Raw genomic sequence first — 14,360 nt, forward strand, 5'->3', positions numbered from 1 at the left:
CACTTATTTACACATTTTTAGCAACAAACATTGCATCCGAACTAAAATTTCCTGACAGAAATGAGATTAGCACAGAATGTCCAGCTTTTTCATCTCATCTCAAGCCTGCAGCCTTTTTCTGTTTTTCTTATCCCAAATGAAATCACACTTCACTGTAGATTTGGGCATCTCTCCTTCTGTTCACCAGTATTCAAAGCTGCCAATGCCTATTAATTTCTGTCAGTATCTTTTATAATCAGGACCCAAAGAGTGAATGCAAGCTGACAAATTGCTAAAATACACAAGTGAGAGAAAGTGTTTATTCTAAGACATTTCCCTCCCCATATGGCGAGATATTCTTTTGCATTAAGTTTTCAGAGGAGCCTAGCCAAATTCCTTAGTCCAGCTACTGTAGGACTAAAACTTAACAACTTATAAACAGGGGCTGGATTGGTGAGGTTCTACTATTAGTTTATTATTAGATTAGCTCCTGTAGCATGTTCAGATCTTAATCTGAAGACTCAATCAATCAATCAATGAAGACTCAATCAACCAATGAAGACTCAATCATTCAACCAACCAACCAATGAAGACTCAATCAATCAATGAAGACTCAACCAATCAATCAATGAAGACTCAATCAATCAATCAATCAATCAATGAAGACTCAATCAACCAATGAAGACTCAATCATTCAACCAACCAACCAACCAATGAAGACTCAATCATTCAACCAACCAACCAATGAAGACTCAATCAATCAATGAAGATTCAATCAATCAATCAATCAATGAAGACTCAATCAATCAATCTTAAGATTTGGCAGGGACAGATCCCATCCTTGTTACAAATTGGATGTTGCTGAACATGTAGACAGTGATTCTCATAACTTCATGTGTACATATTACCAAGATTTGGTTTACACTGCAAGGGAAGTATTTTCTTCTTGACTTTATGTTGGGTTTCTCTCTCTCTCTCTCTTGTTCCCTGTGCTACACTTGGCATCTTTCTCTTCTCTCACTTACATAATGTCATCTTTTGACAGCAAATCTAGTCTTCGGCATAATCAAAAGAACAGCCCGAAAGGTATTATCAGGACAGCAAGTTCCTTCTCCATTGAGGCTGTTTCTACGGAAACCACCGTTTCTAATTATGGTGGGCCTTTCTGATAGCTCATGCAAAATGACACATCACTTTGGAAGTGTGCATCATGCCGCACACGTTCTCAGCATCTTCTCTGGTTAGTGCTCAATTACCAGTGCCCATAACAATTCTTGGAATGATGATATTCATACAAATGTTGCATGGTGGAACCTTAGCTGTACATGCTAAGTACATGAATGCAAGTAGCTCACCATGAATTACATCCAGTCGTGGCAAAGGGATCAAGTGGGAATATTGCGCTAAATGTGCTCGGAAATTCCAAATGCTACCACAAAATACAGTAAATCTGTCAACTTGGCTTTAAATCCTGTTTAAATATCCATCTGGTTCAGTTCCAAGTGGGGAGAAAGATGCCAGAAAGATGGAAGCTGATTGGAAAGATGGTTTAATGTTGAAGCAGAACCACCAAGCATGTGTGAAGCAGAACCACCAAGCATGTGTGACCATGTGGAGTGGAGAGTGAGGGTTATTTATACCCTCTCTGGGCTTTGAACTTGAGCTTCCTGTTCCTGTGACAAGGGCATGTATTCTATTGGTTGCTGTAGGGGTCATAGATAACCTTGTAGGTTGTCTGAGTTAAATTTGGTTGAAGCCTGGACCTTTTGAGATTATGTAATGAGGAGGCTTGTGTCCTGAAAAGGTGTTGGGCCATTCCTATTGTATCTTAATGGCTTTCCTGATTTGGATATTGAGCTAATCCTACCTAATTCTGCCTTTGTTCAAAATATCCTGTTTTGAATGGATTACCAAATCTGCATTTCTAAAAGCTGGCCTCCACTTAGTATCTGCTTGAGGACAGGGAGCTGGGGCTCTGAGTTTCTGTCTCCCTTAAGATTTCTATTTCTCTTTTAGGGGAAATATAATATTCTGCCCTTTTAATATTTCCTAAAACATTTCATTCTTCAAGGAAGGGTAGGTGCTAACTTTCTACAATCCCATAGAGTTCATTGCAGCTTGCTTGGAACTAAATGGGTGAAATATTCTGAAATCAAACATGATTTTTGTTAGAAAATCCATTTGACTGTATATATAAAAAAGGATCTTTCTCACTTGAAAAGGAGACACAAAATCCAAGCAAATACGGAAATGCATTTTCCTATGCAAACCAGTCTTCTGGTCTTCCTCTTTGCCATTCATTTGGCAAGTCATTTTCTTGTAATCATTCTTACCTAAATCAGATATTAAAATGTATAAGCAATTACAAAAATAAAGAAGATTAACTGCAAAAGCAATTATAATAAAGCAGATGGGTGAACAATTACTGAATCTTGCATAATTAGATCAGTAGCTCACAGCAACTGCAAATAAATCAGATTTTTTTTTCAGGTCCCAGCCCTTCTCTTCTGGATTGGTGCAATGGGTCCCAAGTTGCAATCATTCTTCTGCATTTTGCAGCCTTCTGACTTGGGCAACTAATCAAAACCATAATTGGCTATTTACCTGACAAGCCAAGCAGATTATTCGAGCTGCATAGCACTAGGACAATTTAATTTATTATCATGTATGTGGAGGCATGTCTCCTGAGCTATTTGGATGCATAATGAGATGTTCTTCATCAGGTCACAATTATCCAATCCTTTCAAATACTTCATCAGAATTACCTTTCTAAGAAAAGGAATATAATAGGGGATCTGTAGTATATACCAGTCGATTCCTCCAGGAGATCTCCTGGAGATCTCCAAGAGGCCTTGTTAAAATTCTGCAAGCTTTGGTGCACCTGTGCCCAAATCTTGTCTATCTTATCTCACCAAAAACCTCTTGGAAATGTGATGGCCTCATTTGAGATCTCAGGAGACTTCATGTAACTTGCAAGAGCCTATCAATTTACAGGAGACTTGGATAAACTCTTGAAAGATTTTGAAGGCTCTTTTATTCCATCACCCAAACCTTTGTGGATCAGACTGCCAAGTTTCACCTGGAACCAATGAAAGTCACTCATTCCTATTTGACAAATGATAGCTTACGGAATCTGGTTCTGTTCTGACCTAGGCTTCCTTAAAAAGCATGAAGCAAAGTCTTGGTCCCGGCAAAACCCCTTTTATTTTCACAACTGTGAATTCCTTTCGCTCACAGTCAGCAAGGCTTGGCAAACAGTCTTTCAGAGGAATATTTATCAACACAAACCTTATCTTGCTTGGAAAGCTGCCAGATAACTAGTTTCCAATCACAGTACAAGGCAAAACTTGGCACAGAGTCTCTTAGAGTCACAAACAGAACTTTCCACTCTTGAAATGACCGACCAAACGAATTGTTTCCTGCAAAAGCCCACTCGCTGTTCACTCCTCTTTTGTTTCCTATGGGAGGGGCCAATCATCTCCAAGGTGTGGCTTTACTCCCAAATTGACCCTGCTTTCTGAGTTGTTCTTGTCTTCTGGCAGCTCTGTGCATGCACACACTGGGAACAGGCTCCAGCTGTTCCTCTGCCTCGCTGCTGTCTAATTCCCTCTCTGCCTCTGACACAGAGCCCTCATCTGAGCTTTCCCCAGCCCCCAGGACTGGCCCATGTTCCTCCCCAACTTCCTTGTTGTCTGACTCTGCTGCTAGCTCCGCTGACCGCCAGTGGGCCACAACAGGTTCACAAACCACACAACACGCCACCGTGTGCTGTCTGTATGTCTACAGAGATTCTCAATCATCCAGATCATGGTTGTTCCAAAGGCAACCATGCTTTTCAAAAAGGCAACTTTTGCCTTTCTTGGTGTTTTCCTTGAAGATGTTTCACTTCACATCCAAGAAGGCTTCTGGCTGAACAATGGGGAATGGAAGGATTTATATTTCTTAGCAATCATCTGGTTATTAGCATTCTGAACATCAGTCATTAGTTCTCCGTAGCTCTGTTTGCTATCTGTAGTCTGTGGCTTGTAAGCATTCTGTTAGAATAGAATAGAATAGAATTTTTTATTGGCCAAATGTGATTGGACACACAAGGAATTTTTCTTGGTGTATATGCTCTCAGTGTACATAAAAGAAAAGATACCTTCATCAAGGTACAACATTTACAACACAAATGATGGTCAATATATCAATATAAATCATAAGGATTACCAGCAACAAAGTTACAGTCATACAGTCATAAGTGGAAAGAGATTGGTGATGAAAACGATGAGAAGATTAATAGTAGATTTAGTAAATAGTTTGACAGTGTTGAGGGGATTATTTGTTTAGCAGAGTGATGGCCTTCGGGAAAAAAATGTTCTTGTGTCTAGTTGTTCTGGTGTGCAGTACTCTATAGTGTCATTTTGAGCGTAGGAGTTGAAACAGTTTATGTCCAGGATGTGAGGGATCTGTAAATATTTTCACAGCCCTCTTTTGATTCGTGCAGTATACAGGTCCTCAATGGAAGGCAGGTTGGTAGCAATTATTTTTTTATATGAGCTTAGAGTTATAGGTGAACCTTCAAATCTTGACTGATTCTTTCACCAGCTCCATGTCTTTGGCTTTGACAGGAATATAAATAACAGAACAGGCTTTTGTTAAAGAAAGCTTGTTTCACCTTACAGAACTCCCAAGAAGTTGCTGTGTTGGGAAATAATTGGGTGGTGGGTGAGAAAGATGAAACTTGAGAAGGTGCTGAGAAGATGATTCAGGAAGGGAGATATCAAGAACCGGCATGAACTAACAGGGAGGAGGACAGCTGCTGTTGTTTCCATTTCTTTTCTTTGAGACCCATAGAACTGATGTCCCCAGAGTCCAAGAACTTTGAGCGTCTTTATTTGAGGGAAAGGAAACTGTGTGCATGTAGCCGAGGACAATGAATGTTACTACAATGAGCACTTTGAGTCTATCAATAGAAAAAAAAAAACAAGACTATTCCAGGCATGGAAATCAGAGCAGGAAACTGCAAAATGCACCGAAGCAAATGCTATGCACGAGACATGAGCTAAAGTTCCTGAGCATGCTACAATAAATATTCAACTTGGAGTGTGGTGAACTCTAAAATTCTGCAACTTCAAGATGGAGCTGTATCTTGATTCTGTCTTCATTTTAAAAACAATTAAGAGAAGAGCAACAAAGACGATTAGGGGCCTGGAGGCTAAAGCATATGAAGAACAGTTGCAGGAACCGGGTATGTCTAGTTTGATGAAAAGAAGGACTAGGGGAGACATGATAGCAGCGTTCCAATATCTCAGGGGCTGCCCCAAAGAAGAGGGAGTCAAGCTCTTCCCCAAAGCACCTGAAGGCAGGAGAAGAAGCAATGAGTGAAAACTAATCAAGGAGAGAAGCAACCTAGAACTAAGGACAAATTTCCTGACAGTTAGGACAATTAACCAGTGGAACAACTTGCCTCCAGAAGTTGTAAATGCTCCAACACTGGGAGTTGTTAAGAAGAGATTGGACAGCCATTTGTCTGAAATGGGATAGGGTTTCCTGCCTAAGCAGGGGGTTGGACTAGAAGACCTCCAAGCAGGGGTGAACTCTGAAGTGGTTTGCTACTGATTGGCTAGCCATGCATGCACACTGCGTGCTGTGTGTGTACGCATGTGCACCAAATGCGCATTGTGTGCACATGCGCAATGCACACCAAACACGCGCTGTGCGTTTAAAAAGCTACTGGTTCGGCCCAATCGGTAGTTAGCTACCGGTTCGCTTGAACCGGTAGTTTAAAAAGTTACTGGTTTGCCTGAACCGGTAGTTAGCTACGGGTTCAGTTGAACCGGTAGTTAAAAAAAGCTACGATCCCACCATCACCTATGCTGCGCGGTTTAGTTTTGCTAGAAAGCAAAACTTTCTAGCGAAACTTAACTGCGCACCCCAGCTGATTCACCCCTGGCTGTTCTACTTACCATCCCAAGCCTCATTTTGGTGTGTACTGTGCGCGGGGCGTGTATTCATTTTGGTGCGTACTGTGCAGTACATGCCAAAACGAAGCATGGGAAGGTAAGTAGAACAGCCGGGGGTGGGGATCAGCCGTGGTGCGCAGTTTAGCTCATTCCCAAGTTGACCTGAGAAAACACCTTCGTTTTTCTGCAGATGATGGTCTTTTGCGCTATAACTGGACGACGTTTTCTCCCCGTGTTAACCCCGATCCATCCTGGCTAACTCACAAATCAAATAGGCTTAATGAAAAATGCACGTTATGAAACCCAAGTGGATTCAATATTTCTAGCCCAAGCCATTTCAAGTCTTTGGGAAAAAAAAATGGCCCTTTGTTAAAAAAACAACAACAAACCCTTAGAAATAGCAAACCTGGAACTTAATCTGGGCTCTTTGTTTTCCTGGCTTGCTGAATTGTTTTCCTGTCTATTATTTATCTTCTGTAAACAATTTTGCAGGGGGTCCCTATTACCTCTTAAATAAAAAAAGAAGAAGTTGTCCCTTGGTACGTATTTTAGTGTATGATTCCAAATTAAAAAAATTAATTCTAGGGGAACGTCATTAATTTACCTCCTGGGTCTCTGAATGTGGTAATTTCCATAAGCAGCAATTACCTTGTTTAAAGCAGTTCATTTCCTCTCAAACAGGCTATCGGTGAGCAGCTCCTCCTCCTCCTCCATGGGGGTGAACAGTAATGGAGCTGATACCTGTTTTCATTCCGCAAACCATGCCGAGCAAACCTTCCGCAAGATGGAAAACTATCTCCAGCAGAAACAGCTCTGCGATGTCCTTCTCATTGCCGGAGAGCACAAGATCCCAGCTCACAGGTATGTATTTTGGCCCGTTCTTTCTATTGGCCAGAGGAAACGTTGTTCGGCCAGGATAATAGGGACTTGAGATTGCCGTACAAGTTTTGGAAATGGATGAGACACGGCGGTCTCATAAGATCTGCTTATGGTCACGTTCTGCCCGGCGCAAGCAACTACATCCATATGTGAAAGGATCAAGTTCTTCAATCACTTTATTTCGTTCTACCTATTGTACGAGAATCTTCTCAGACTGCTCACATTCCCTCTCTCATCTTTCTCTCTCTCTCTCTCTCTCTCACACACACACCTCTCTCTCTCTCTCTCTCTCTCTCTATTTATCTATCTATCTATCTATCTTCTATCTATCTCTTCTATTTATCATCTATCTATCTATCTATCTATCTATCCATCTATCTATCTATCTATCTATCTCTATCATCTATGTATCCATCTATATCTATCCATTTAGATCTTTCTATCCATCTTTCTCTCTCTCTTTCTCTCTATCCTATCAATATCTATCATCTATCTATCTATCATCTATCTATCTATATATATATCATCTATCAATCATCTATCATCTATCATCTGTGTATCCATCTATATCTATCCATTTATATATTTCTATCCATCTTTATCTCCCTCTTTAACTATCTATCATCTATCATCTGCCTGCCTGCCTATCTATCTATCTATCTATCTATCTATCTATCTATCTATCTATCTATCTATCTATCTATCTATCTATCTATCTATCTATCTAGTACATCTATATCTATCCATTTATATCTTTCTGTCCATCTTTATCTCTATTTAACTAATTATCATCTATCTGTCATCTATCTGTCATCCATCCATCTATCTATCTATCTATCTATCTATCTATCTATCTATCTATCTATCTATCTATCTATCATCTAATCCATTTGAAATTTATATAGCCACCCGTCTCATCAAAGGCATCCCTAGGTGGTGAACAAGAATATATGATATTTTGTGCAGTGAGATCAAAGAACATTGGAATTAATCTTATTATAGTGTTCTAAAATAAGAACTGTAAGGACTGGAGACATACTTTAAAAGCCATTAGAAGCACAAAGAAAACCTATTTTGTCACCGTATCATTGGCTTGCCTGCCCTTCTGGCTATTGTAGAGAAATCGCAACTAATCCAGCTGACTCTTTTGAAATCCCCGTGCTATAAAACCTGTTTGTGTAACTAGCTTCCCAAAGGGTAATAAATGACCCAAATGCCATTTGCAAAATGAAAGTTAGACCCACAAACCATGAAGTGAGTGTGCAAAGACAATAATGGTTTGCTCTTCCAAATAGGGAGAGTTTGTATATTTAGAATATCTAACTAGGTATCTCATTTGTGAGGGGATTCCTCTTCCTATGGAAAGCAAAATATTTCTCCAGAAAAAATAATAATAATAAAAAATTGAATACCGATTTACTCTTTTCTATAGACTTCAGGGAGGTTAAAGGGGCCTCTGGTGGCTCAGCAGACTAAGTCTGTCTGTTATTAACACAGCTGCTTGCAATTAATGCAAGTTCAAGTCCCACCAGGCCCAAGGTTGACTCAGCCTTCCATCCTTTCTAAGGTAGGTAAAATGAGGACCCAGATTGTTGGGGGCAATAAAAGTTGACTTTGTATATAATATACAAATGGATGAAGACTATTGCTTAACATAGTGTAAGCCGCCCTGAGTCTTCGGAGAAGGGCGGGATATAAATGCAAAAAACAAAACAAAAACCCAACTCTCAAAGAATGAAAAAGTATGCTTCCGGCAGTATCACGAACAGATAGAAATAGCAAGAGCACTTAGACTTATCTACAGGGGTGGGCTGCTGGGGTTCACAGGAGTTCGGGAGAACCTCTAGCTAAGATTTTGTGCAGTTCGGAGAACCCCCCAAATCTCACTCCTGGCTGGCCCTGCCCACCCAGCCCTGCCCCTCCCAGGAGTCCCCATGTGGCCCGTTTTGGAATCAGGAAAGTGCAGGGCACACGCGGAGGCTTGGGAAGGGTGAAAAACGGGCCTATCTGTTTCCAGCCTCCAGAAAGCCTCCGGAGCCTGGGGAGGCTATTTTCATCCTCCCAGAGGCTTGAGGAAAGCCTTCGAAACCCGGGGAGGGCAAACTCCCCCCCAGCCGTGGTGCAGGAGGCTGACTAGGCCACGCCCACCATTACCACGCACACCCAGCAACCGGGCAGGGAACCCCTTGCTAAAATTTTTGAAGCCCACCTCTGCTTATATACCGCTTCATAGTGCTTTACAACCCTCTCTAAGCAGTTTACAGAATCAGCACCTTGCTCCCAACAATCTGGGTCCTCGTTTTACCCACCTCGGAAGGATGAAAGGCTGAGTCAATTTGGTCAGGATCGAACTGTTGACAGAGTTGGCCTGCAATACTGCATTCTAATCACTGTGCCACCATGAATTATCATTTCTTTCTTTCTTTTTCCTTTTGGGATCAGGCTGGTTTTGAGCGCCGTATCCGATTATTTTGCGGCAATGTTCACCAATGACGTCCGCGAAGCAAAACAAGAGGAAGTCAAAATGGAAGGTGTAGATCCGGATGCCCTGAAGGACCTTGTGCTCTATGCCTACACAGGTAAGTTCTCAACTAGTTCAACTAGGACTTCCATATGCAGTCGTCCCCATGCGCAGGATTGGGATGCTGGGCATTCGCAGGGGTCCGGGAGAACCTCTAGCTAAGATTCAGTGCAGTTTGGAGAACCCCCAAATCCCTCTCCTGGCTGGCCCCGCCCACCCCTCCCCTCCCAGGAGTCCCCACGCGGCCCATTTTGGATGCAGGTAAATGCAGGGTGCATGTGGAGGCTCAAGGAGGGTGAAAAACAGGCCTACCGGAAGTTTCTGGAGGGCCTCCCGAAGGCCTCCAGAGCCTGGGGAGGCCAATTTTGCTCTAGGAAAGCCTCCGGAGCCCAGGGAGGACAAAAACATACACACCCCACCGCCATGGTGCAGGTGGCTGACTAGGCCATGGCCACCATGGCCACGCCCACCCAGCAACCAGGCTGAGAACCCCTTGCTAAAATTTTTGAAGCCCAACCCTATCCACGTGTCCTTGTTTAGAAGGGTATGAAGCCAAATATTTCCTTGCATTTTCCCCGATCACCTCCTCACTTAGGATTAAGCACAATAGATTAAGTGGGAACACTTAATCTATTGGCAGAAGAACTATTTTTCTTGGACCCAATCTGGGTCAGTCACCGGGACCAGAAGCTTAGCCTTCCGAGCTTTCAGACTCATTCTGGAGCCCATCCTCAGGGAATTTCTCTCTTGTAGACTGTGTACCTCTAGCAGACATAGGATGGGCTCCAACACAAATTCAAAAGCTTGGAAGATTAAACCTCCGGTCCTGCAACATTATCCTGGAGCAATATTCTTCTAGTTCAAAAAAATGATAATTTGATGGAATTCTTTTGGGTGGGAAACAGAGATCTTATAAATTAAGGGAGCTTGTATGTTCTACCTTCACTGTGCAATCGTTCCCCAAAAACAACCTTGTCGAGGAGGCATGTTTTAATGAAGATCTTCACTCTTCTTCAGCTAGTTGGGTTCACAAACCATCTTCACACGAAGCTCAAAAACACAACCCAAGAAATTCTAAAGCTGACATAGCTTAGTTTTGGCCAATCAGCCAGGATGGGCCAGATACAAATTCAGTAAATATTTGACACATCAAATAAAGTTGTTGGCTTAATACCAGAGGTCACAACAGGGTAAATGGATTTAGAAAGATTGCTGAAAAATGCATGAATGATTTTGTCAAGATTCCACAAATTTAAGCTTAGCTGGTTGGGCAAATATTGTTGATCTGATTAAGAACACCATGTAAGTTAGACATTGATTTCCAAACTATCCTCATATCTCATGACCTTCTATACTTCTCAAGATCTTTTTTAAAAAATGTTTTTCATTTTGTCATGCTCACTCTTCCTTCCTTCCTTCCTTCCTTCCTTCCTTCCTTCCTTCCTTCCTTCCTTCCTTCCTCCCTCCCTCCCTCCCTCCCTCCCTCCCTCCCTTCCTTCCTTCCTTCCTTCCTTCCTCCCTCTTTCCTTCCTCCTTCTTTCCTTCCTTCCTTCCTTCCTCCCTCCCTCCCTCCTTCCATCTTTCCTTCCTCCTTCCTCCTTCCTTCGTTCCTTCCTTCCTTCCTTCCTCCCTCCCTCCCTCTTTCCTTCCTCCTTCTTTCTTTCCTTCCTTCCTTCCTTCTCCTTCCTTCCTTCCTTCCTTCCTTCCTTCCTTCCTCCTTCCTTTTTTCCTTCCTCCTTCCTTCCTTCCTCCTTCCTTCCTCCTTCCTTCTTTCTTTCTTTCTTTCTTTCTTTCTTTTCTTTCTTTCTTTCTTTCTTTCTTTCTTTTCTTTCTTTCTTTCTTTCTTTCTTTAAATTGAACCACCCAGGCATGCTGGAGCTCAAAGAAGATACCATTGAGAGCTTGTTGGCCGCAGCTTGTCTTCTCCAACTTTCACCAGTCATTGAGGTCTGCTGCAATTTTCTCATGAAGCAACTTCATCCTTCAAACTGCTTGGGAATCCGGTCCTTTGGAGATGCTCAAGGATGCTCAAAACTCTTACAAGTGGCCCATGTGTACACTATGGTAAGGAGTGGAACTCAGTCCCTACATTCACTGCTTGACAAGCCATTGTGCCGAGAGCTGCATTGGAAGAGGAATAAGAAGATAAGAGAAGATAAGAATAACAGAATAACAGAGTTGGAAGGGACATTGGAGGTCTTCTAATCCAACCCCTTGTTCAGGCAGGAAACCCTGTACCATTTCAGACAATTGCTTTCTTCTTCAAATCTTCCAGTGTTGGACACTCACAACTTCTGGAGGCAAGTCGTTCCGTTGATTAATTGTTCTCACTGTCAAGAAATTTCTCCTCAGTTGCTTCTCTTCTTGGTTAGTTTCCACCCATTGCTTCTTGTCCTGCCCTCAGGTGCTTTGGAGAATAGCTTGACTCCCTCTTCTTTGTGGCAGCCCCTCAAATATTGGAAGACTGCTGTCATGTCATCCCTAGTCCTTCTTTTCATTAAACTAAAAATTAAACTAAACTTCTGTGTGGCTTCCCCTTAGATATTGGAAAAGCGGGGCTGGAACAGGAGCAAACAGGTTCAAATCTTATCCAAGCTCAAGAGACAAGAGGTTTCCATTCCTCTTTAAAACTTTTACTACTGAACTGGACTCTTAACCGTTTCCTGCTGGCTTCCCCAGATAAAATCACTTCCCATAAACAACCAGGGCTATTTTTGACGTTTGCAACAATTTTTTTCCCTGGCTCCTTTTTTTTAAAAAAAACACAAACATCACGAGAGGGCAGGAAGCTGTGAGGCCATCACCTCTTCTGTTCCTCCCACCAAAGGCTCTTTTCTTGCATTCTTTAAAGAAAATGCATACTCAGCAAGTTGAAGCACTTAAGAAAACAAGAGTTGTGCAGGATCAACAGCTGCTAGCAAGCCACTGCCTTACTATGCAGATAACCCCTGCATCTTTTCTTTTTATGAGTTCACACTGTTAAGTGTTGAAATTCTACAAAAGAAAGGCTAATGGACGATCCTTTTCTTAAGTTAACTATGGCTCCAGAATGTTAGGAAATTAATATTTCTAAAGAGAAACCAAAAGAGGCTACTTTTCCAAGACACCTCAGGCAGTGGAGAAATTCATATTTATTTTTTACTATCGGTTCTGTGGGCGTGGCTTGGTGGGCGTGGCAGGGGAAGGATACTGCAAAATCCCCATTTCCATCCCACTCCAGAGGAAGGATATTGCAAAATCTCCATTTCCACCCCACTCCAGGGGAAGGATATTGCAAAATCTCCACTTCCACCCCACTCCAGGGGAAGGATACTGCAAAATCCCCATTTCCACCCGAAGAGAGTTATCATCCTCTTTTAACGACCCCATAATCCCTTGCAGAGTGGAATCTGGGCAACTGAATGGAGCTAGCAGTGTGTTTAATGGCCAGATGCCCTTCCTGTTGCCAATGCGGAGTTTTGTTCAACAGATATATTCTCATTGTGTCCAGAGAGAGAAATATCTGCCTCTACCTAGGATTGAACTCACAGCCTCCTGATTGTGAGGTGAGAGCTCTATCTCTAGGCCACTGCACCACTCCTGAGGAGAAATTTCTGACAGTGTGAACAACTAATCAGTGGAACAGCTTGCCTTCAGAAGTTGTGGGTGTTCCATTGAGGGAGGTTTTTAAGAAAAGACTGGACAAAATTTGTCTGGCATGGTACAGGCTCTCCTGCTCAAGCAGAGGTTGGGCTAGAAGACCTCCAAAGCCCCTTCCAACTCTGTTTTTCTCTAAAAAATTTTATCCAGCAGTATTTGGAAGAACCCTACCATCGGGAGAAAGTGGGAATATCTCTTGTAAGTCATTCTGATTCTAGTTGTATTTTTTTAAAAAAATGGCATTTAAATACCTTTTCTTTGTTGTCTTCTGAAGGAACATTTCACCGAAGTCATAAAGAACCAGGAATTTCTCTTACTTCCTGCTGGTGAAGTTGCGAAGCTGCTTTCCAATGATGACATTAACGTCCCAGGCGAAGAATCCATCTTCAAGGCATTAATGATATGGGTTCAACATGATTTAGACAATCGGCAACATGATCTTGGAATGCTTCTGTCTTATATAAGGTTGCCCCTTCTTCCTCCGGAGGTAGGTTCCAGGTGGTATATATTCTCTGAATAGGTTCTTCTTGGTAGTGGGTTTCTACTGGTTCACCCCAGTTCGGGTGAACTGGTAGCAGCAGCAGTGAGAGGTTCCGCCCACCCTGCCGAACGTCATCACGGACACTCTGCGCATGCGCAGAAGGTTCTGCGCATGAGAGAAGCAAGTGCGTGCGCACACTCACAGTTCCGGACCAGTAGCGAAGGTAAGTGAAAACCACTACTGGTTCTTATTCTGGAAAGAATAAGTGGCCTCCTGGTGGCCTCCCATCAACCAGTGCGCTCCCATAGAGAGGGTCTCCTCAGGGTGCCATCGGCCAGACAATGTCGGCTGGCGACCCCCAGGGAGAGGGCCTACTCTGTGGGGGCCCCAGCCCTCTGGAACGAGCTATCTCCAACGTTGCGCCAACTCTCTGACCTCCGAGCCTTCCGGCGTGAGCTGAAGACCCTTTTATTTCATCGAGCAGGACTGGCCTAATAGATTTTAATAGTTTTAATTAGTTTTTAATGGGTTTTAGCAAATTTTTACATTTCGGCCAATTTAGAATTAATTTTTTAAAATTTCTCTTAACTTTTGTATTATTGCTTTTACTTGGTTGTAAACTGCCCTGAGTCCTTCGGGAGAAGGGCGGTATAAAAGTTGAAATAATAAATAAATAAAATAAAATAAAGGGGGGAAGGAAAGAGAAGAAGGCAGCCAACAGCAAGGTGGGTGGACAATCACAGTGGAAATGAGTGCAACATTGAAAGAACGCAATATAGAGTGTTCACTAGGTTTTACCAGACATCTATGGAGCTCCATATTTATCTTGTCTGGTGGACGGGCACATTAGCTGCACAACCTGGTTCCTAGCTCTGGAAGATAAACAAGAGTGTTAATCAGATGTGGGATTCACTTA

General features: G+C 42.5%; 1 protein-coding gene across 3 annotated transcripts in view; it reads left to right on the forward strand.

Annotated features, from left to right (window-relative positions):
• The window catches only part of KLHL4 (kelch like family member 4), a 41,984-nt gene that overhangs the window by 14,725 nt on the left and 12,899 nt on the right, over positions 1–14,360 (forward strand). For all 3 annotated transcript variants that reach the window (XM_058154576.1, XM_058154575.1, XM_058154574.1), the window contains exons 2-5: positions 6,606–6,785; positions 9,246–9,382; positions 11,192–11,388; positions 13,238–13,450. In XM_058154576.1, coding sequence (XP_058010559.1) covers positions 6,606–6,785; positions 9,246–9,382; positions 11,192–11,388; positions 13,238–13,450 — 727 coding nt within the window. The remainder of the gene's footprint in view (positions 1–6,605; positions 6,786–9,245; positions 9,383–11,191; positions 11,389–13,237; positions 13,451–14,360) is intronic.

The sequence above is a fragment of the Ahaetulla prasina genome, chromosome 11 (assembly GCF_028640845.1).
Source record: "Ahaetulla prasina isolate Xishuangbanna chromosome 11, ASM2864084v1, whole genome shotgun sequence".
Classification (NCBI taxonomy): Eukaryota; Metazoa; Chordata; class Lepidosauria; order Squamata; family Colubridae; genus Ahaetulla; species Ahaetulla prasina.